Source organism: Oryctolagus cuniculus, chromosome 2 (genome assembly GCF_964237555.1).
Source record: "Oryctolagus cuniculus chromosome 2, mOryCun1.1, whole genome shotgun sequence".
Lineage (NCBI taxonomy): Eukaryota > Metazoa > Chordata > Mammalia > Lagomorpha > Leporidae > Oryctolagus > Oryctolagus cuniculus.
Genome location: NC_091433.1, coordinates 68,113,708 through 68,138,529, shown reverse-complemented (window position 1 = coordinate 68,138,529; position 24,822 = coordinate 68,113,708). Strand labels below are relative to the sequence as shown.

The 24,822-nt window shown below is 38.8% G+C and overlaps 1 protein-coding gene across 4 annotated transcripts in view; it reads right to left on the bottom strand.

Annotated features, from left to right (window-relative positions):
* Positions 1 to 13,669: 13,669 nt before the first annotated feature.
* FAM149A (family with sequence similarity 149 member A) overlaps positions 13,670 to 24,822 on the bottom strand; it is a 53,049-nt gene continuing 41,896 nt past the window's right edge. For 2 of the 4 annotated variants that reach the window (XM_008250764.4, XM_008250769.4), the window contains exons 10-14: positions 24,400 to 24,609; positions 19,594 to 19,714; positions 18,214 to 18,342; positions 18,047 to 18,128; positions 13,670 to 14,546 (exon numbers count right to left, since the gene is read on the bottom strand). In XM_008250764.4, coding sequence (XP_008248986.1) covers positions 14,473 to 14,546; positions 18,047 to 18,128; positions 18,214 to 18,342; positions 19,594 to 19,714; positions 24,400 to 24,609 — 616 coding nt within the window. In that variant the 3' untranslated portion in view covers positions 13,670 to 14,472. Of the gene's footprint in view, positions 14,547 to 18,046; positions 18,129 to 18,213; positions 18,343 to 19,593; positions 19,715 to 19,760; positions 19,941 to 24,399; positions 24,610 to 24,822 lie in introns of those variants that run through there. The other 2 variants (XM_017338676.3, XM_070068422.1) reach the window with 2 other exon arrangements.

The window sequence follows — 24,822 nt, the reverse complement described above, 5'->3', positions numbered from 1 at the left end:
AGACCGGAACACGGTTTCTGGGCTCCTGTTTTGAACTGTGTGAAGACGCTTGGGGCGAAACGGGGGGAAAGGAAGGTTTACATGTAGGGCAGCTTCGGAGTGGAGAGGAAGTTAAGACTGCCTGCGGCCAGCCAGGGTGGGCTGAGTTTTGGCTTAGGGGGACCCCACTGCTAGGCCCGGGTAGGGGTGAGAGGTTAGACTAGCGTGAGCGGTAGGCTGTAAAACTGAAATAAAGAGGTAGCTGCCTTGGAATTCTCTAACCTCACAGCTCATTGCGCAACCTGCCAGGTTGTGGTGCGTCCTGGCACCGGCCCCCGACGGGGCGGGCTGTGGCCTGGCTGCTGCAGCTAAATCCTGCAGAGCAGCCTGCAAAGACAGAGAGAGAGAGAATGGCGGGAGATGCATGGATCTGAAGCCAGGAGCCAGGAGCTTCTTCTGGGTCTCCCACGCCGGTACAGGGGCCCAAGGACTTGGGCCATCCTCCACTGCTTTCCCAGGCCATAGCAGAGAGCTGGATTGGAAGTGGAGCATCCAGGACTTGAACCGGTGCCCCTATGGGATGCCGACACTGCAGACCAAGACTTTAAACCACTGTGCCGATGCCTCAGAGCAGTCTTAGGGACATAGCCTTGGGAACGCCCTGATTCCCGCTTAGCTTAATTGGGTTTGCTTACTTGCAGCTACTGTGCAGGTAGCCAACAGCCATCTTTGAGGCCTGGTTAATGTAGAGGAAAAACATGCCCGAGACTTCTCTCTAGTTGAGTTTTTTCGAAGTCGTCTCTGTGGAATTGACATGAGAGAGATTAATAAAGCATTAAGTGGGGGAAAAAAAGTTGTTGAAGAGAGTACAGAACGTGATGTCATTTTTAGAAGAAAAAGTCGGTTGGCTCACTAGGCTAATCCTCCGCCTTGCGGCGCCAGCACACAGGGTTCTGGTCCTGGTTGGGGCGCAGGATTCTGTCCCAGTTGCCCCTCTTCCAGGCCAGCTCTCTGCTGTGGCCAGGGAGTGCACTGGAGGATGGCCCAAGTGCTTGGGCCCTGCACCCCATGGGAGACCAGGAGAAGTACCTGGCTCTTGCCATCGGATCAGCGCGGTGCGCTGGCCGCAGCGCACCAGCCGCAGCAGCCATTGGAGGGTGAACCAACGGCAAAGGAAGACCTTTCTCTCTGTCTCTCTCTCTCACTGTCCACTCTGCCTGTCAAAAAAAAAAAAAAAAAGTTTCTGTACATGTACGCTAAAATCTGGGGAAAAAAATACTCGTCAACTCTATAGATTGGGATTGGAGAATGGAAATTTAGACTTTTTGTTTTACTCTCCTCTATATTGTTTAATCACTTTAAGCCTTTCTAAAAAAATTAACATATTTATTTAATATTTTTAAGTGTGTCCCGTGGGCTTTAGTTTCCTCTCTAAGGGGTTGAGACTGAGCTGGAAGGTCAATTGCAGCTATAAAAGTGAATGATTTGTCTGTATCTGACTCTGATCATCTCCGTGAACAAGACAAGGACTGTAACCAGCATTATTGTTTGTCTCTATCTAACGCTCTAATATTTGTGACCAAGACAAGGTCTATGTTACTAGGATTACCATTTGCATCTGACTCTGCTAATCTCTGTGGACAGAGCAAAGGCTATAACCTCTGCCCTGAAGAAGTGGAGACAGGAGCAGCAAGTATGGCACGACTACAAAATGCTGCTGAACAGGGAAGGGTATGAAGGCTTCCAGAGGCAGTGAGGGGTCCTGCTCGAAGCACAGGATCTCCTGCGGAGAACAGTGTAAGAGACTGTGTCGAGGCTGGGTCGTGCAAGAGTAAGGAGACCTAGACTGCCAGGCTAATATATTTTGTCTTTAAGGAGTCCAGAAGATATTTAGGAAAAGGGACAACAAAGTACGCAGTGTGGTACGGGCAACAAAGTACGCAGTGTGGTACTTTAGAATGTTCACCATGAAATAAACGTGAAGGTGCTTTTGGAATGAGCAACTGCATTACCAAAGTGAAGGCAATCTGGGCATAATATCTGTAGCTTGTCAGCTTCACCACACTAACCCAAGTGGAGAAGGTATCTCCTTTCTTTCCCTCCAGAATATCTATTCTATGGAAAAGGGAGCCCCTCCCATCCTCTTTGAGGTTGGCCCCTGCTGAAAACCAGTGCTTTTCAGAGTATGGCCAGGGGACAGATTATGTTATAAACTTCAAGAAAAGTTTTGGAAATGCTAAGACTTTTATGTTCTAAATTTTCCATCACTTGCAGTAAATATAAAAAAGATATGTAATTTAAATTATAAAAAATAAGTTCCTGATGGGAACTATCTTATCTGTTTACTTAACTTTGTCATCAAATTTTGAATCACAGATACCAAGTCCAAATAAAGTACACAGTACTTAACTGTACAATTTGATGGACAAACATCATCACTTCCATGTAGCTATCACTCAGATCACATGCTAACCATGCAGCCTTATAGCATATACTGCTTGTATCTGCTTCTCAAACTCAATGTCATGTCTGTGAGATGAATCTATATTACTGCATGTTGTATTTTCCCTTTTTCATAGATGTATGCTGCTCCATTTTGTTTGAATATATCACAATTTATTATTCATTTTACTACCAGTGGGTGTTTCAGTTATTTCCAATTTTCTCATGTTATGAATAACTTTAATGGTCCCCTCTGGCTGAAAAGCCCATGAGAGTATTTCAGGCATGGAAAGCCAAGACACTCTGGCAAAAAGATCTCTGTGAGTGAGATCCCAGTGGAAAGAACAGGTCTTCAAAGAGGGAGGTGCCTTTCTCTGAAGGGAGGAGAGAACCTCCACTTTGACTATGACCTTGTCTAAACAAGATAAGAGTCGGAGAACTCAAGGGGCTTCCATAGCCTTGGAAACTCATGACTGGTGCATAGGGAGATTACTGATGCCATAAACAGGAGTGTCAATTTGTAAAGTCAACAACAGGAGTCACTGTGCACTTACTCCTCATGTAGGATCTCTGTCCTTAATGTGCTGTACACTGAGGCTTAATGCTATAACGAGTACTCAAACAGTATATTTCACTTTGTGTTTCTATGGGGGTGCAAACTGTTGAAATCTTTACTTAATGTACACTAAACTGATCTTCTGTTAAAAAAAAAAAAAAAGAAAAGAAACTATCAATTCCCAACTTGACTCTCACTGGGATTAAACATGACAATAGGTCTGATCTGATTTCATCATCATTTAAAAAAAATCATCTATTATTTTTCACTTTATGTTTCTGTGTGGGAACAAACTGTTGAAATCCTTACTTAAGGTATACTAAGCTGATCTTCTGTATACTAAGATAATCGAAAATGAATCTTGATGTGAATGGAAGGGGAGAGGGAGTGGGAAAGGGGAGGGTGGTGGGTGGGAGGGACGGTATGGGGGGGAAAGCCATTGTAACCCATGAGACGTACTTTGGAAATTTATATTCATTAAATAAAAGATAAAAAAAAAAAAAAAAAAACACTTTAATGGTCCCTTGTTGATGTCTTTTGATATACATATACATATACACCTATTTCTGCTGAATATATACCTAAGAGTGGAATTGCTAGGTCATACGGTGTACATATCTTTAGCCTTAATAATTATTGCCAGTTTTCCAAAGTTGTAGCAGTTTACATACTCATCAGCAATCTAAAATAGTTTGACTTGCTCCATATATTTCTTAACTTCTGGTGTTATCTTTTTGAAGACATTCACTATGTTGTATAGTAGTATTGCACTGAGGTTTTAATATTCATTTTACTAATGACATGATGGTGAGCATCTTTTTATAAGATTATAAGCCATCTTGAAAATGTCTACTAAATTGCTTGCCCATGTTTAACATTGGGATTGTATATATTTTAGCAATATTAAAGTTATATTTAATCAATAATTATATAAAAATTATATAATTGACTATTAATCTTTTGTCAAAATATAGTACAAATATCTGTTTCCCTATCACTCTCTTAAGGTTATCTCTGGATGAATATAAAGTTTTAAATTTTAATGAAATCCATTTTATTGATATTTTAGATTATGGTTAACAGTTTCTATATATGGTTTAGAAAATCTTTGCCTACAACAAAGGGGTTATCTTTATGTTAACTTCTAGAAGCTTTATAATCTTATCTTTCATATTTAGATCCATGGACCAGCTGTAGTATATTTGTGTGTGTGTGGTAGGGTGGTACAGTGCAGCATCCATTTTTCAGAAGCAATATGAATATCCAATTGATTCATTAAAATTTAATGGAAAAATCATCCTTTTATCAATGCATTGCCATGACAGCTTGTCACAAATCAGGTGACTGTTTACATACCTGTGATCTTTTCTGTTTTATTGCTCTGTTTGCCCAGCCTTGTGCCAACAACAGATTATTTTAATTATTATAATTATGTATTTCATAGACTAAGCTATGTAACTTATTTTTCAAACCCTACAAGGCTATCTTGATATTTTGAGCTCTTATTATTTCCATATAAATTTTAGGATAGTATTAGCACGTGTGCACACACACACATACACACACAAATTCCCTGAAGAGATTTTGATTGTGGTTGAACTAAATACAGAAATCAATTTGGAGAAAATGATCATTTTTATAATACTGAGTCTTTTAATCCATGAATGTGAAATATCAACTCATTATTTGGATCTTCTTTAATTCCCCCAGAAACATCTTATGGCTTTCTGTGAGTAAGTCTTGTCCACTGTAATGGATAATTTTATGTGTCAACTCCATTATAGTTCCCAGGTGTTTGACTACCTACTTTGAAATTTAGAGGTGATTAACGTTTAATCAGCAGACTTTGTGGAAATCAGATCGCCCTCCATAAAGTGAGCAGGCCTTGTCTAGTTGAAGGCCTCAAGAGCAAAGGCAAGTTTCCTGAAGAAGAAATAATTTGTCCTCAAGATAGCAACCCTATAAATTCCAGCTTCCCTCCCTGTGGACCTCAGCCTCCATGCTGCGATGTCAGCTTCTTCCTCAATCTCCAGCCTTCCAGTGTGCCCTAGATGTCAGAATTTTCCTTAAAAGAAATCTCTCCCTCTCTCTCCGTATCTATCACCTATCTGTTTATCATCTATCTCCCTATCTGTCTGTCTCTCTACCTCCTCTTAATTCTGCTTCCCTGGAGAAATATGATACACACATTTTCAGTAAGTCGATTCATAGGTACTTGATTTTTTGAGGCTATTATAAATTGTATTTTTATAATATTTATCTAATTCATGCTAGTATAGGGCCTTGAAAATGACTATATTGATCTTGTTTTCATGGATCTGACTATGATCACATTATTTTAAATTGCATTTGTAGATTATTTAGGATTTTCTATAATATGTCTTTGAAAATCTGTTTTTGGTGGGGAAAATCAAACTTTTTTCTTCCTAGATTTTTTAAGAAGTAGAATAGGGGGACAGGAAGCAAGGTGGGGGAGAGAGAGAGAGAGAATGAATAAATGTGCTAAATCTCCTGTTCACTGGTTCACTTCCATGTCCCCAAACCCTAAATCTGGACGCAAAGAGTTGGCAACACAATCCAGGTCTCTCATATGAGTGGAAGGAATCCAATTACTTGAGCTATTACTGCTGCCTCTCAGGGTCTACATTTGTGGAAAGCTGAAGTCAAGAGCCAGAGCTGTGTATGAAACCCAGGAATTCTGATATGGGATGTGTCCTAACTGCAAGGCAAAATTCCCAATTCTGAAGACTAATAATTCAATCTTGCCCTCTCGGGCTGGAGGAGATACCTGTATAATGATGAATAACAGTGGTGGCAGCTGATACTTCTTCATCTCATGTGGAATAGTTCAATATTTTACACTAGTGTGAGGTTTGTTGTAGGGGTATGTTTTCTCTATAATACTGTTACTAAAAGATAGTTGTTCTCTTCTCTCTGTCTCTCTCTCTCACTGTCCACTCTGCCTGTCAAAAAAAAAAAAAAAAGACAGCTGTTCTCTTATCTCTACTTTACTCGGAATTTTTAGTATGAATGGATATTTTTTCAAAGATTTTTCTCCATTTATTGAGAAAATCACATGGTTGTTTCTTCTACTTTACTTGTTGCATTAATTATTGACCAAACTTGTATTTTTGGAATTGATTTGGATGGTATGTGTTGTGCATTTCCTATATGTCTGATTTGATTTGCTATTATTGTGTATAGGACTTTTATCATCTATGTTCAGGGATGAGGTTAGCTTGTAACTTGCTTTATTTTTGTAACATTCTTATCAGATTTCAAATCATGGTTATGGTAACCATGCAAAATAACTACTAACTTGAAGAGTTTCTATATATTAGTGTTATTGATGATAATTTTTTCTTAAATATTTGGAAGGATTAGCCAGTAACATCATTAGGACATGAAATTCTGTGTGGGAAGATTTAATAGAGTTAAGTCTTCTAAATCATTGCATACTTTTCTATTCTCCTTTGGTAATAAGTTATATTTTTCAGAAAATTTTAGCACTTTATCAAAATTATCAAATAAAATTATTCATGGTGTACTGATAATCTATTTTAACGTCTGTAGAATCTGTCACCACATGCCTGTTTTGGTTCCTGATATTGCTATGTTGCACCATCTATCCTTTTTTCTTGCTGTCAATTTGATAAATCATTTTTTAGGTGATACAGAAACACATTTTATTATCAGCCTTCTTTGAGAATATTTGCAAAAAGTGGCACATACTAAAAATATAAAAATGCACTGAACAGTGTCATTATAGGTTACTTTGTACATGATTAATATTTCCAGCGAACAATTATTTCTTATATACACACACAGTTTGACTTGCACATACTAAAAATATAAAAATGCACTGAACAGTGTCATTATAGGTTACTTTGTACATGATTAATATTTCCAGCAATTATTTCTTATATACACACACAGTTTGACTTCAGTGCAAAAGGTTATGCAGGTTATAAAGGATGTGGAGTAATTATTCAACTCCACATCATCTCACAGTGCCTTTACAATTTTTTTTGTAGAATTTCTTAGACATTCAGCAACAAAAACAAAAACACTACAATTAACTTTATGGCTTATAAAATCTGATTTTCCTTTAAGGGAAAAAGTTTATTGTCGAGTGGGGAAAACCCGACAGGCTGCCTCCCCGTGCACAGAGAACAACAGCCTGTACTGGGAGAATAGGTATAAAGTCTGATTATGTAAGTAGAGCACAATGAGCATCATTCCAGTTCATTTTAACCTTATGCAATAAGACAACAGTAGGTTGCCTAGTAACTCAGAATTATTCCACTTGGGGCACACAGACTTACTTTGGACAAGTTACTCTCCATCACAGGGAAAATCCATTTCTAAAATGTTCTTTCTAGCTTAATTTCATTAATCTTCGCAACTCCTCTATGAGAACAAATTACTGAGATATGTAGACTGTCTCCTGAAAATATTTATGGGTAGACACTACAGTATAATGGTCGGAAAGATTAAGAGGGAACTTGGAGCCATCACGCCTTGGTTCAAATCCACATCTTAACTGTGTGACCTTTGGTAACTAATCTCCTTGTGCCTCAATTTCCTTATCTGTCAGATAGGGTTCATAATATACTTACCACGTGGCAGTGCGAGGGTAAATTAAAACATACAAAGAACTTAGAACACAGGCCCACTGCATGATTAATTTTTCCTAGTGTCCTATCAAGATGCTGTTGGTCCTAGGCAAGAGAGTCACTTCTCTAAATGCCTGTAAGCACGTCCGTGCCCTTTGCTATCTCCCATTCCATAGACAATAATAGCTAAAACATTTATAGTTTTTAATTGATTGCATACATATCTATGTGGATAAATATTTTCCAATAAAACAACTTTTGGCGTTGTTGATTTTGTCCCCCTCTGGTGTGCATATATTTTTTATTTTACTGTGTTTTGCTGTTATCCTTATTTCAGATGTCCTGCTTTTTTTGAATCCACTTTGCAATTTGTCTTCTCTCTGTTTTCCTCCATTCTTATAACCTCTACTTTCTGTCTCTAGGAAATTGACTACTCTAGATTCTTACATAAGTGACATCATGCAATAGTTGTCTTTTTGTAGTTTATTTCAGTTTACATATTTTCAAAGTTGTCCATGTTGTGTCATATGTTGGAATTTCATCTCTTTTTAAGTCTAAGTACTATTGCCTTGTACATACATACCATATTGTGTTTAAGCCATTCATCTTTTCATGGTATTTGTGTTGTTTCTAGCTTTCGGCTATTGTCAGTAATGCTGTTATGACATTTGTCTACCTATAGATTTTGAGGTGTCGTATTTTTATTATCATTATACCTGAAATATTTCTTCCAAGACTCCAGACACATTATACCTGAAATATTTCATAATTCTTATTGTAATTTCTTCTTTAGTGCACAGAAACTTTAGAATTAGATTGTTTTTTATTTCTCAATTTTCATACATTTGTGGACTTTCTGTTCATCTTTCTATTTCTATGATTAAACATCCCTTAAACAAAAATCCAAGGGAGCAGAATTGTTTCAGATTTTGCATTTTTTCCAGATTTTGGAATATTTTCATATATATGTATATATAATGAGGTAAAACAGGGATAAAATACAAATCTAGGATTATAATCCATTTATATTTCATATCACTACATAGTCTGACAGCAATTTATATGGTATTTTAGTGTATATTATGACTTGTCATGTGGGGTCAGTGTGAAATTTTCCACCTGTGGCATCATGTGGATCCTCAAAATGTTTTAGCTATTGGAGCATTTCAGATTTTGGATTTTTGGATTAGGGATGCTTAACCTGTAGTTTAATTCTACCTAACTGAAGAACATACTGAGTGATTTTAATCCTTTGAAATATGTAGAGACTTGCTTCATGTATCAATGTATGATGTTTTAGTAAATATTCCATCTGTACTTGTAAAGTGTATATTCTTCACTTTCAAGATGCAGCATTCTACTTGAGTCAGTTATGCCAAATGTGGTACTTGTATCCCTTGCAGTATGTGGTATTATTCCATCTTTATGAAAAAGGTATTCAAATCTTCCTTTTAATTTTTGATTATACAATTCTCCTTTACCTTGTCAGTTTTGCTTCATATAATTGAATCTGTGCTATGAATACATGGAGATTTAGCATTGTCACACATTTTTATGTATGAATTATCTATTTTATCATTATGAAATAAGCTACTTTATCTCTGGAAATACTTCTGCTTGTAAATCTTCTTGGTCTATTGCTGGCAGAAACACCCTTTCTTCAACTTAGAATTTGAATGTGTATCTTTTGTCTATCCTTTTTCATTCATTGTTTTTCTGTACTTAAATTAAGGGCATTCTCATATAATCAGCATTTTTGGGGGGGTTTTTTAAAATTTGTTCTGATTATCTTAGTTCCTTAATAAGATTATTTGGTCCATTTTACTTAATGTATTTTATCTTTTGTTCTGTTTGTCCCATCTTGTTCTATGTTTTGTTTCCAATTCTTACTCTGAGATCAAATATATTATTTAATGTTTTCATTTATCTCCTTTCTTAGCATCTTAAGCATTTTTAGTATTTTTAAGTTATTAACTAAAGGATTATGCCACAAACTTTTTTTATAAAATTCTATCTTAACATAATACTTTTGGACAATATAATGTGTTTATAATATTTTAACAAACACTTACTGACTTTATGCTAGTGTTATAATATTTTAACCCTAAATATATGTTAACCTTTGAATAAAGAAGACATCTATCAAGCTAAACCTCACTAGGGAACACACACACATATACAATGAAACTAAGAAAAAGACTCAAGTACAGGGAAAAATTGTTTTCAGACTCCAGATTACTTTGCTTACAATGACTAAATCTAGTCGTAAGTTGTCTTCAGTAGAATAGAGTGTCTTACCAGGTGCCGTTGTAGTTCCATTCTTCCTCTTCTATTTTCATCCCTCCCTCGTCTTCATCAGTATATGCTCTCATGGATCCAGTTGTGTTTGTGTGACTAGAGGCCTCTGTGCCTGTGGTTGCTTTTACCACATTTCTCCCACAATAACCTCTCCTCAAACTTGAAACTTCTACAAAGGAGACCTCAGAGCACTGCTTAATAGAAGGATATGTGAATTTGGGGTAAAACTCTTTTTCTATTTTCAATACTATAAAAACAGGTAATTAAAACATTTGTAAAAAGTATAGGTATTTGTAAATTATCCAAGATTGGTGTCCTGTTTCAAATTATCCCATCTCCTTGAGACCTCTAAAGGACATTATTCCAGATAATTTTCCTCTTTCTAATATTATTAGTTTCCCTTCTCCCCCTGTGTAATTTGCAATTTATCCCACCCAAAATCCACTCATAGATCTGTATCTCCCTCTAGATCCATTACTTTATCTGGTTTACAGAAAAATACCTTGTAAGACTTGCCGATGACTAATGTTTTCAATTGCTGTCTTCTTCATTCCTAAACCTACTGCAAGCAGGAACTTGCCTTTTCCATCTGACCAACAGATTTTTGTCAAGGTCACCAGTAACTTCCACATAACCAAATCTTTAAGTCAATTCTCAGATCTTATGTAAATTGACTTATCAAAGAATTCGGCATATATGAGTTCCCATCATTTCCCTTAAACACCTTTTCCTTTCCATTTGACTTGGAGGATTCACATTCTTCTTATTTTTATTCTCCCTCACCAGCTATTCTTTCCTGGTCTGCATTGCTAATTTTTCTTCACATTTGAGAACTCTAGATATTAAAATGTCCAAGATTCACAATTATTTCCCCAATTCTCTTAATTCACTCTCTTGGTTACCTCATAGTAGTACTTAAATACCATCTACTGTATATGCTGACAATTTTCAAACTTATAGCCTCAGTCTATACCTCCTCTCCAAACCCTAGAGAGAGATATACAAGTACCTCAACATCTTGATGCAGATATGTCCCAACATGTTCTCAAACTTGCAAGCTTTCCAGTTTTGGTAAATGTTAACATTATGCTCTAAGTGTCAAGCCAAAAGCTTTGGGATCATTGTTGATTTTTTTTTTTTTTTGTAGCTACACTTCACATCTAATCCAACATCAAATATCATGGGCCCAAATTTCAAGCATATCCAAAGTTCTGTGACTTCTCATTGGCCTACCCTAACATTTATTCTTAACCTGTCACTATCACTTAATCTGAAACATGATTATCTGTTGTTAAATTATATCACTCTACCCTCAAAACTCAAGTAGCTTGTGACTTCAGATTATGCACCTCTGGATTCTGCATCTGTGGCTTACACCAACTGTGGATTGAAATTATTAGGGGAAAAATTGCATCTGTACTGAGTATGTACAGACTTTTTAATCATTATTGCCTAAACAATACAGTATAACAAATATTTACATAGTATTTATATGGTATAGGGTATTATAAGTAATCTAAAGGTTATTTCAAATATAAAGGAGAATGTGTGTGGGTAATATTATACCATTTTATGCAATAGACTTGAGCATCCTAAAATTTTGGTAGCCACTTGGTGTAACAAATCCCATTAGATACAGAGGAATGACTGTACTTACAATTTCTTATAGAACAAAAAAGGATTTTAATCTCTCAGCTTCTGTTACCTCACCAATTTCATGTCCTATTGTGCCGTCTCCTGCTAATTGCATTACATGTTCCTTGGACCCCTTTGCTGTCCTCAAACATTGCACGTTTACCCTTGTTTTAGGTGTGTGCATTTTGTCCTCTACCTAGACTTCCTTTTCCCAGGTATCTACATGGCTTCTTCTCTCATCTTGTTTAGGTCTTTGCTAAAATATTACCTTGTAATATAGACTTTCTCACTGCTCTAGCTAAAGTTTGTTTTTTCCACTGTCATCTTGCCTGGTTTTGTTCTTCCTAGCACTTATTGGCCTTATCTTACATTTGTATTTATTTGTTTATAGTATGTCTCTTCCACTGCAATCTGAGTTCATTTAGGGAAAAGATTTTGTCTTACTCAGCCCAATGGTTCAAAGTCCTACAGAAAGAAATCTGATTAAATGTAATAATTCATGATGATTACCACAAAGGAATTTCATCTTCTGAAGCAAAGATTACATTGAAGGAGGTAAAGCCATTAAAAATGTATATGGATGTACATTTTCAGTCACTGGGAAAAGTTTGCTATGTACTTTGAAATAAATGAATGAATACTTGGGTATTAAAAACTGCAAAGTAGAGATTTGCACGAACTATATAAAAATTGGGAATCTGCAGATGCTTTTGCAAATATAATGAATATTTGAAAACTTCTTCAACACCTTTATAATTATTAAAGAATTAAAAACTCTTGATTATTATTCATAATCATAAGAACATTAAAAATAGAGTACACAAATGGTTTATATTACAAAAATGTACTTCTCGATTGGTTTAGAAATTCCATTCTAGATCAAGACAACATGAATATACTTTTTATATTAAACTTGTAAAATCCAGAAATTTTATGGCATTTTATATTTTCTTAGACTATTTTTAAATTTCTTCATTTACTCTTTGGTTTCAGAAAAATTGACATTTTAATTAATGTAGTCAGTAACCTGAATTTAAAAATTGATCTCAGAAGTAGTTCAATTTTTCTTCCTTGATTTTTAAAAGAGAACTCTAAGATAAGGCTCCTTTATCAAGCAAGGTGGTTTATTGTGAAAACACTTCCCTAATTATTACCTAGTTGGTTGAAAAACCACCATCTTGCATAAGCATTATTCATTAATCTCTAAATCTCCTTTAACTAATAAACAAAATATTATCTTTAGCATGAGTGTAAAAAATTAATTGCTATGAGAAAAGAAGTTCACTGTTGACACCATTGACAGAACCAGTTTCTTAAGTAATCTCTGACTGGTGTTTTATCTTCCAATAAAAGTACTTGGAGAATAGTCAAGATCACTGTGCCTGGTTCTATTTATGAAAGCATTTTTTTAACCAAACTAATATTTTACATATTCTTATTTGTAAACCTCTGAGGCCAAAGAAGGTAAAGGTACCATAAAATATATTCAGGGGTTCTCTAAGAAAAATAATTTATCTTGAATACACTACCTTCATGTCCATTTAGGTAGCATTCCAGCCATTCTCCCTCTGAGAAGCTTATGCAGAGTAAGGAAGAAGCTGGATGGTTCCTAGAAATTCATGTAAAATCCCTAAATAGCTCTGAAAGAGCAAGAGCCCGTCAGACAGCTCTGATAGCTGTAATGATGGACCAGAGAGCACCTAACCAGGCAGCTCAGATCAGGCTACTTGTAGGACGAGAAAGTCTTCAAGTTTAACAACTGCTAAATGAAGACTCTTTTTTTTTTTTTTAAGTTTCCAAAGCTGATGTTCAGGAATAATTTAGAAAATTCTCAAAATGCCTTGGTCTGATTTGTGTGGAGGCTGAACATCAGGAATTTTCCCTAAGTTAGGAGCTAAGGGCATCCAAAAGATGAGTGGACACTTGTTTCTTCTTCTTGGCCTGCCCCATGGTGTGGAAGGTGGAGAAGATGAAGGACCATGGAGACGAGGCTCTGGGCTCAATTCTGTTTTCTCACTGTGATAAAGGACAGCATTAAATTCAGTCTCAACATACTTTTCAATTTCCAAACTTCTGTAAGAAGGCAACAATCCCTTCCCTGAAATCAGAAATACATCTGAAAATAATGCACTATACAGCTATGTGATATATAGGCATAAAATTTTATTTTGGATTGGTGAAAATTCAGTTAATAAAATATATCTTATAAAAAAGAGAAAAACGCTGATTTGAGGTATCAGAATACCAAAATGGATCTAAGAACTGATACTAACATAATTTTTAAATTTTAACTCTTTATATTCAGCTACAAAAAAACAAATGTGGGGTACTTTAAAATTAGTTGCATAAAGTTGAAAACAAAAGCTAGTAAAACAAAATTTGCCTGGAAGAATTAGCCACAAACATTTCTCAAAGAGGTTTTCATGAGTAAAGTGTCCGCATAACTCCTGAAACAGTCTGCACCTTATCAAAGTGACAGATTGTCTCAAATATGGCTTTACTGTTTGTTAGGGAAGGAGTAGTACCTATAGTGACTAGTATTTGGGGGGAATTATTTATGGAATGAGATAAGGCAAGGTATATTATAAAATGGCATATTTCTAGAAAATATACTCATATAATAATCTATGAATATAATATAAAGTGTGGACACAGACACTTGACTAATTGTGTGTGTGTGACTGATAAAATGATGGCATTGAAACACACATGAGGGTCATCTGAACAAAGTTTAAAGAGCCTTAGGAATGCATCCAGTGAAAAAGGTCAGTGAGTCTTTTATTCTCTACAATGCAAAGTTAAAGTGGTTTATTTATATTTCTTGCACATTCTCAGACAGTCAGACAGATACACAGCATAACACTGGTTCTTCCATTGTTCACATGATGAATGGAGTGCTGAGCCTTTGCATGCTCCAGTCAGGGCTGTAGGACTGGGAAAGTCACATCAGGACGCCACTTGGAATCTCTTTCTTGAAGTCAAAGTTGTCCTTTGAAAAGATTTCGGCAGATACTGTGAACCTAAAACACCAACCCAAAATGAATTCCTACTAAAACATTAAAAACTCAACCTCCTAGAAGGAGTACTTCGTACATAACATACGGATGGCACTTTTGGAAAGGAACAAAATGTTTTACTTTCATTCTTGCACTAACTAGACCTAGTCATAGTCCTGAAAACATCCTATATTAGGGTCGCAAGAAAAAGGAAGGGTGCCCCCCTGCTACACAGGCTTGGGTGCTGGCCACTCTCCCAGAACCAGTGGGTTTGCAGGAACTTCGAGGCAGACCTGGGTCTCTGGGGCCTAGAGAGTTAAGGGCGCTCTGGCAGCTCCACTACTTCACGGGGCAGGAGAAATGCCCTCAACCTACAGAGCGCCGTCCCTCTATGAGTGTGGGCACCCACTCACCCACCCAGCTTCTTCCGTATTTTTTTGTCTAGCACAGAACAAATGAAAAGCTGCTAAGTGAAGAGTTCTGCTGCATTTGACCTGGAAATAAAGGCAGCAAGGAGGCCGTGTGCCTATTTGTTAGAGAAAAAGGAAATATATCCTTAGAAATGCAAGGGCATCTCCCTTATCTATCCCTGGTCACGTCACTAGAAATGGAAAAGGCCTCTGACTACCAATAATGACAGCTGTGTCCCAGTTACTGCTAAGAGAATATACTGCCCTGGTATCTGGTGAAAGATTAAAGAAGGCAAATATAACACAAATTCACAGCCCAGTTCTGGCTCCTAACCCCCTTGAAGCCTCTCTGAACATCGAGCGTGGTGGTCCTGCCTGCAATTCTTTTTTGTTTGTTTTTTAAACATTTATTTGAAAGTCAGAATTACACAGAGAGAGAAGGAGAGGCGGAGAGAGGTCTTCCATCTGCTGGTTCACTCCCCAGTTGGCTGCAATGTCCGGAGCTGTGCCAATCCGAAGCCAGGTGCTTCTTCTGGGTCTCCCATACAGATGCAAGGGCTCAAGGCCTTGGGCCATCTTCTACTGTTTTCCCAGGCCATAGCAGAGAGCTGGATCTGAAGCGGAGCAGCTGGGACTCAAACCAGCACCCATATGGGATGGCGGCACTGAAGATGGGGGCTTTACCTGCTGTGCCACAGTGCCGCCCCCCGCCCCAACTCTTCACAGCCCTTCCCATCTTGTTCCATGAGCACAGATCAAAACATCCTTGCTTTGTGAATCCTGACCTTTAGCAAAGAACTTAATACACAGTAAGTATTTTTTGGAACACTATTGTTGACTAATAAAGAAAGTTGGGTGCCTATTTTCTTCCCAGACATCTACAATTATGATAAATGTGATACCTGTGGCCAGCGCCGCGGCTCACTAGGCTAATCCTCCGCCTTGTGGCGCCGGCACACCGGGTTCTAGTCCCGGTCGGGGCGCCGGATTCTGTCCCAGTTGCCTCTCTTCCAGGCCAGCTCTCTGCTGTGGCCAGGGAGTGCACTGGAGGATGGCCCAAGTACTTGGGCCCTGCACCCCATGGGAGACCAGGAGAAGCACCTGGCTCCTGCCATTGGATCAGCGCGGTGCGCCGGCCATAGTGCACCGGCCGCGGCAGCCATTGGAGGGTGAACCAACGGCAAAAGGAAGACCTTTCTCTCTGTCTCTCTCTCTCACTGTCCACTCTGCCTGTCAAAAAATTTAAAAAAAAATGTGATACCTGATAATGTGGCACAGTTGCCCTTTGAAAAAGTACCATTGTCATTGACAATGACAGCTAACACTACCAGGAACATACAGGGAAAACAAGCAACAAAAAGGCACAGCAGCCTAGAGATATTAGCATAACAGGAAATTTTAAAGGGCTAAAGAAGCTCTTTAAAATATATATATATATACTTACATATATATTTATATATAGAAGCCCTTTATATATTCATTACACTATAGAACTATAGAAGGGCTGATATACACAATGATTAATCTGTGTTACACAACACTTTACTTAATTTGTTTTCAGAATTATAATGCACTAAAATTTTCCCTTAAAATATTAATTTATCCTAGGTGTTTCACGTAAGATAAATGATTTGTAATTTTTGAGCAATATATGCCAGGCATCCAGCAGGTGTCTTTCATTGCTTATCCAACAATTATTTTATCCACCCAGTCAATTATAAAAGAAGAAACTGGGGCTGGCTCTGTGGCATAGCAAGTAAAACCACCACCTGCAGTGCCGGCATCCCACAGGAGCACCAGTTCAAGTCCCAGCAGCTCCACTTCCAATCCAGCTCCCTGCTTACGCACCAAGGAAAGCAGTGGAGGATGGCCCAAGTGCTTGGGCCCCTGCACTCATGTGGGAGGCCCAGGAGAAGCTCCTGGCTCCTGGCTTTCAACTGGCCTATCTCTGGCTGTTGTGGCCAGTTGCAGAGTGAACCAACAGATGGAAGACCCCCCCCCCCGCTTCATTCTTTCTCCCTCTCTAGCCCCCATCTCTCTCTTTCTCTGTCTCCCCCACCCCTCTCCAACTATAAGTAAAAAATTTCAAAAGAAGAAACTGAGGTCCAGAGACGTTGGGATATTCCTAAGATTCACAGCATGGGGGAGGTAGAGCTAGCACGGAAACCCAACATCAGATTCCAGAGAAGCATGCCTTATGAAGATTGAAGATTCAATGCAACCTCTCCGGAAACAAATTTTTGCAGGGGGGCCAGTGTTGCTGTTTGGCAGGTTAAGCCACTGCTTGTCATACCAGCATCCCATAGTGAGATGCCATTCAAGTCCGAGTTCTTTCACTTCCAATCTAGCTCCCTGCTAATGCACCTGGGAAGGCAGCAGATGATGGCCCAAATACTCTGACCCCTACCACTCCTGTGGGAAAAAATTCCTTGCTCCTTGGTGCGGCCCAGCTCTAGCTATTGTGGTCATCTGGGGAGTGAACCAGCAGATCAAAGATCTCCCTCTCTTATTTTTTCTCTCTGCCTTCCAAATAAATAAATAAATAATCAAATCTTTTAAAATTATAATGTAAGAATTGGCAACAGTTTCAGAAATTGAAACATCACTGGCTTGTATTCAAACTAAATCTTCATTCATTAAACAGCATACTAGGTTGAGAATATGAATTTATCTATAAAACTTTATGCTATTAAACAATAGCACAAACCTGTATTAATTTACTCAAGCATTTTTATCATTAGAGCTTCAGAGAGAATCCTAGATTAGGGTTTCATTTAGAAGAAAAGCATGAAAACTCTATAGCAGAGAACAGAGACAGTTAGGTCTTCTAAAACAGTGTCTGCCTTTTTTATTTCTATGAGAGGGAGCACCCCCACCCCAGCTGAGAGCGTTTGAGTATCTTCTCCTTTAGAAACTAATGCAGCAAAGTGCTTGTCTCTGCAGGTGTGATCTGGACAGAGTTTTCTGAGGTCAGACCAGAAACCACAAACACTTGCTTCTCCCCACTACATAGTCAAACATGTAGATAACAGTGTAGATAATCTTCAATTTCACTTCCTGAAAGCTGAACTCTCACAAATTACATAATTTTCTTCAAAGGTAGGAAAAGCTGACCTGTCAAAATACTTTGACCTGTCCATGTGTGTCGGGCAAATTCCATCGGTGTCAATGAACCTTTTCGAGGCGTATCCAATGGCTAGGAGGAAAAGCAGATGAAGGATTAGTTTTATTTGATCAAACGTTTTTTTTAAAATCACGGTTATGGTGAGCAGAGAACCTACCCGGAACGTATGAGTGGTGCTGGGCCTCGAAAGCTGTTCCAGGGTCACCGTTCTTTCTCGAAGGGGCGATCTCTCCATGCTGTCAGGCATCGCACTTAACACGCGGCTGTGTATGTGCCGTCCCCTGTACTAAATGAAGGATAACATGTTCTTGCTTAAAAGAAATGAAATCCTTAACACGATGAAAGAAAGTCCATACGTGCTTCCATTACTCACTCATCTGCTCATTCACTTACTGCTCTGAAAACTTTTATCTAGATATTGCTAAGTGTAAGGTCTAGGAATCACTCTAAATATATTTTAATTATATAATTGCATTATTACTTGATAAACAAGCAGTAGTACCATAGCAGAGAAGTAGGAATCAAAAAGCTTTGACCACATAAAATTCTTACTATTAAGTTACAATAGAAGTGTAATTTTGCATTTGTGCAGGAAGCATCAGACTTTTTCACGTGGTCTTTTCTTTTTTTCATTATTTCATTCTAAGGTTAAACATTAAAGCTGTGCAACTCTTGCCTCCTGGGAATGAATTCTATAGCTGTGCTCAAGGACACGGGAGGAAGGCAAAAGAAAACCTTGCCTCAGTGGTTTTTCTCTCTCTAGGCCTTTATGTTCCTACAATAGGGTTCCCTCAGTGCTGCATAAAATAGACACATGATATGTATATCAGGATGCAGCAAGGGGTCGCTGGCAATCTGGGGAACCTGGCTACACGTGCTCCCAGCCGGGAACCTTCCCCAGACCTTTTGCAACCGCATGGCTGAGATGAGCTCGAGTGAAGAAGACACTGCCTCTGCACTGCAAGAAACAGCACAAGTTAACTGTAAACACCAGATCTCATCAGAACGACCAGGGCCATACCCCACTGGGCTCCTCATCAATGCCAGGCGTTGTTTAACATGTAGGAATTCATTTAATCTTTGTAACAATTCATTGACTTAGGAGTTGTTATTCTCCTTTTAGAGCAGAAATCACTCATATTCAGGGAGATTAAGGTAACTTGAACCAAATCCTATAATTTGTGTGGCATGATCCAGACACGGATCTGTCTACCTATCTCTTAATCTAACCTTCATGTCCTTCTCATTGCTACACCATCCTGACCCTCAGATATTTCCTTGACGACTGGACTTGCTGATCTAGCTCAAGCCCTGCTTCTACTTCACGCAAGAATGGATTAACCCTTTCGCCCTCTGTAAATTCTCACAAACCACTTATTTTCCAGAGACAGATTACACAGGCATTTGGGAACACAGCTCATCAGATCATTGTGCCACGTTATTGATTTCACTAGGTCATGCCAGCTTTATTTTTACTTATTTCTTTCCCAGCAGCCCATTGAAACGGTGCACTGAAATATAATGAGATCTGTCTTACAGAAACAGGGCGGGATCCAGGAACCGCTGTGCTCTGCTCCCTGGTTTCTGAGCCTATCGGAGGTAACCTGTTCCGGGAGGTCTGAACTGGAGGAGCAGACACATGGTCTATGCCCGTCTGCCTGTAAACACAACAACACATAGCTGAACACCGAGGTGCAGAGACAAAGGTGAGCCTACCCTGAAGCTTCTGGCCTGAGCTCTTCCTCACAATCTGCCTTCCAAAGAGAAGCTCAAGTACAGCAAGCTGAGTTTCAGGATGACACAGGGGAGGCAGGGCTCCAGCTCCTGTCCCGGTTTCAAAGGACTGTCAGTTTGGATTTCCGGAATCTCTGGCTGAGCTAGGAACTGTGCAGAATACAGAAGGAATTGCAGATGTATCTCCTTCCCTTAGGGAGCTGACAATTATTGAAAACAGGATGAAAACACTTGAAGTAATTACAGAACAATGCAAGACAGCATTTAACACAGTGCTACAGTATACAGTCCTGAATGTAAGCAGAGGACCAACCTAGGGAGTAGTGCAGTGCACCAAGGATAAAATTAATTATAAACATGCAGGACCCAGATGAAGAAGACTACAAAATGTATTTAAGGTCACAAAAACAGACATTTGAACATGGAAGCAAAAAATGTTCTTTGATAAGAAAACTAAATATTGTGAACTTAGTTTTGTGAACTGGGCTGGTGCTGTGGCATAGTGGATAAAGCCACCACCTGCACTGCAGGCATCCCATATAGGTGCCAGTTCAAGTCCAGCTGTTCCACTTCCAATCCAGCTCCCTACTAATGCCCCTAGGAGAGCAGCAGAAGATGGCCCAAGTGCTTAGACACCTGCACCCATTTGGCAGACCCAGAAGAAGCTCCTGGCTCCTGACTTTGAACCAGGCCAGCTCTGGCCATAGAGGCCATTTGGGGAGTAAACCAGTGAATGGAAGATCTCTATCTCTCTCTCTCCCTCTCTCTGACTCACTGTGTAACTTTGCTTTTAAAATATATATGTATGTAAAAAAAAAAAAAAACCTGTGAAGTGTATTTGTCAAAACAAAATTTAATTCACAATTGATCATAATGAAAGGACTAAGAGTCAAAGGGAGCACATAAACAAGTCTAGTGCCTGCTGATACTAACTGATAGAATAAAAAAAGGGGAGAGTGATCCAACATGGGAAGCGAGATACTCAGCAGACTCATAGAATGGCAGATTCCTAAACAGCACTCTGGCCTCAGAATCAGCCCTTAAGGCATTCCAATCTGGCTGAAAAGCCCATGAGAGTATTTCAGGCATGGAAAGCCAAGACACTCTGGCAAAAAAAAAAAAAAAAAAAAAAAAACCTAAATGAAAGATCTCCGTGAGTGAGATCCCAGTGGAAAAAACAGGTCATCAAAGAAAGAGGTACCTTTCTCTGAAGGGAGGAGAGAACTTCCACTTGACTATGACCTTGTCTAAATAAGATAAGAGTTGGTGAACTCAAAAGGCTTCCATAGCCTTGGAAACTCATGACTGGAGCATAGGGAGATTACTGATGCCATAATTAGGAGTGTCAATTTGTAAAATCAACAACAGGAGTCACTGTGCACTTACTCCTCATGTAGGATCTCTGCCCTTAATATGCTGTACATTGTGATTGAATGCTATAATGAGTACTCAAACAGTATTTTTCACTTTGTGTTTCTATGTGGGTGCAAACTGTTGAAATCTTTACTTAATGTATACTAAACTGATCTTCTGTATATAAAGATAATTGAAAATGAATCTTGATAAGAATGGAAGGGGAGAGAGAGCGGGAAAGGGGAGGGTTGTGGGTGGGAGGGAAGTCATTGGGTGGGGGGATGCCAATGTAATCCATAAGCTGTACTTTGGAAATCTATATTCATTAAACAAAAGTTAAAAAAATTTAATGAAAGAAGAATATTGGTAGGAGACTATCCCTACTAGACATTAATATCAAAAAAATCTGGTTTTTACATAATAGTAGATATTCTAAAAACAGATTTGGGCCAGGACTGCAGCTCACTAGGCTAATCCTCTGCCTGCAGCGCTGGCACACCAGGTTCTGTCCCAGTCGGGGGCACCGTATTCTGTCCTGGTTGCTCCTCTTCCAGTCCAGCTCTCTGCTGTGGCCCAGGAGTACAGTGGAGGATGGCCCAGGTCCCTGGGCTCTGCACCCACATGGGAGACCAGGAGGAAGCACCTGGCTCCTGGCTTCGGATCGGTGCAATGTGCTGGCTGCAGTACGCCAGCAGTAGCAGCCACTTGGGGGGTGAACCAACGGAAAAAGGAAGACCTTTCTCTCTGTCTCTCTCTCTCACTGTCTAACTCTGCCTGTCAAAAAAAAAAAAACAAAAAAAACCAGATTTGGATTTATTTATTATTTTATATATTTATTATTAAAAAAGTTGACAGTTATCATATGATAATACTTTACCTGTAAAACTGTAATGTTTTAAAATAGTACAGGTAGTACACAATGTTTAGAGGCTGAGGGGAGACAGTCTTCTTTTATCGCCAGTAGGGCTATAAATAGGTACAGCCAATCTCGGAAGCATTTTGGCAAAATACTTCAAGAACCATAAAGGTATCCATAACTTTTGACTAGTAGCTTTCCCTCTCTAACTGTATCACTAAGAAAGAATTGAAAATATTCTTACTTAAACTGATATAAAATGATGTTCACAATATATGAAAATATAGAAAAAATGAAAATTTTTCAATAATAGGGCAATACTTAATGAGAATCATATACCAATGTGATTATTTTGGTGTCACTAAAACCATGCTTTCAAAAACATTTGACAGTATGGAAATTATGAATGATATAATGTTAAGTGAAAAAAAGTGTATGGAAAAATTATTACATTATATGATGGCAAGACAATGCTAGTGTTGGGGAAAATACAATGGAAACAAAGGAAAAAAATACAACCCTAAGCAAAAATAATAAGAAATTTATTAACAAGCATCATTTCTGTATTTCTATGTGAGAGGCAAACAGGAGAGCTTTGATTTCTACTTATATTTTTGGTATTATCCTAATGCTCTAAGTGAACTTATATTACCTTGAAAATTAAAAAAAAAAGTATCTTTGGCCCTGTGGGGACAAAAAAGAATGCACTTGTGTATATAAAGGATAGCTCTACATATAGATATGCATTGCATCTACAGTATTTAAATTCAATGGGTCTGGGAGCAACTGAGAAAGAGCTTTTTAGCGAGGCAATTATGAACAAAAAAGCTGAAAACACTGGTCTACTAAGGTTGTGGGACAAAACATGGAGGGACTGTAACACTTGAGGTTTCTCAATTTATTTCAATAGGAAATAGAAATGCGTTTTGATGGAAGTTTGATCAGGGAGCCCAGGCAGGCTGGAAGGAAGAATCAATCAGCCATGTACTTGTGACACCAGCGTGGGGTGGAGGAGGATGTGAGGTGGCCATGAAAACAGAAGAACGAGGGCTATCTTCAAAGAATTGACGGGAACAACTTCAACAGCTCACATCAGTCTCAAATAACAGGGGAAAAAAACTGCCCTTTCAAGAAGCTAAAAGTGGTGCCAGGACGCATCTTGACAAAGTCCAGATCACTGGTTGAGTGTTCGCAGCTGCTCACTCCTACAGCTCCTTCAAGGGTCCTACACTCAGGCCCTCCAATAGCTCCCTCCCTTCCAGCGGCAGAGAGTTAGGGTGCACTCCAAAGCCAGAGAGCCCTGTGGGTGCCCCCAGCTCTGCCCCTTGCTGCTGTTCTACTCCTTTCACCCTCTGCTTCCTCATCTTAGATTTGGGATGAGCACCAACTCGAAAGTTCAGGGTAGGGAACAAAATAAGATAACAAATGTAATTCATTTACCAGGTGTTGGTAATGAAGAAAGCAATCAATAAACTACCTATTATTATTAACCTAAGTATTGCCTAACATTTGAGGAAACTCCCTGGAAAGCTCCTTCTAAATTATACAATAAAGGAGACAAATACTTTTCTAATAGGCACTGATTTCAGGTTAATCCTTAAGGTCAAATCTTCTGAAATCCCTACATAGAATGACAGGAAAAAAAACCTTAACAATAAATAAGAAGCCAGTGTTGTAGCATAGCTGGTTAAACCAGTGCATGCAACACCAACATCCTATATGAGTGTTGATTTGAGTCCCGGCTGCTCCACTTCCAATCCAGTTCCTTGCTAATACACCTGGGAGAGCAGTGGAAGATGGTCCAAGTGAATGGACCCCTGTCACCCACATGGGAGACCTGGATGGAGTTCCAGGTTCCTGGCTTCTGCCTGACGCAGCCCTGGCCAGGAATGAACCAGCAGATGGAAGACCCCAGCCCCTCTTTCTCCATCTCTTTCTCTTTCTCTCTGAAACTCTGCCTTTCAAATGAATAAATAAAAAAATTTAAATAGGTAAATAAAAGTTAATATGTACATTGGTTGTACTTTTAGCTTCATAGTATTTTATATATAGTATTTTATGTAAATCTCTCTATAAACAAGCCTTAATTTTGTAATGTAAAATTATTATTAGTTTTACAAATGAGTCTACTGAAATCAACCCAAGATAATTCCACTCTCAGAGTTTCCTTTCACTGGTTGCCTGTACTGTATACAGGTACACTGTCTGACTCTTATTCTTGCATATGGTTAAGTACACTACTGGAATGGAATTAATGTTAGATACTCAAAGGAACTCATTAGAAAGCATCCACATAAAGTCCGACAGAGGATGCTTCATATAGAATAATGCATCAACCCTAACTACAAATGTCCCTGTCCCATGTGACCCACAGTACACCACAAGACCAACAAGACTTACAGCTTTGTTCCCCTGAGGACTCCATCACTGGACACATTGGGGGTTTTTATTCTCTGTGAATCTGCAGTAAGAGAAGGCAGCCTCCTATGCACTGGTGGTTTCTTTGCAGAAGTCTGTAATCCACGAGTATCTGCCATGCGTCCCGGCCGATGCCGTGAAGAGGAAACAGCACTGGTCCCCACACCTGATGCTTTGTCCTCTTGTTCATTCCTGGGGAGAGGAGTTCATGCAGTTACTCAAATGTTGATGCTGTGCAGAACAGGGAACCCTTCTAGCTGTGCTTTGCTAGGTACTATCTAGACAGTGCCCAGTAAACAGAATATACCCCTAAGCCACTTGTTGATTGGACATAGACTATCATTCAATGTCCATTTCTGTAAGAAAAAAAGATCTCCATTTCTCTTTGTAATCAAACAGGAAATC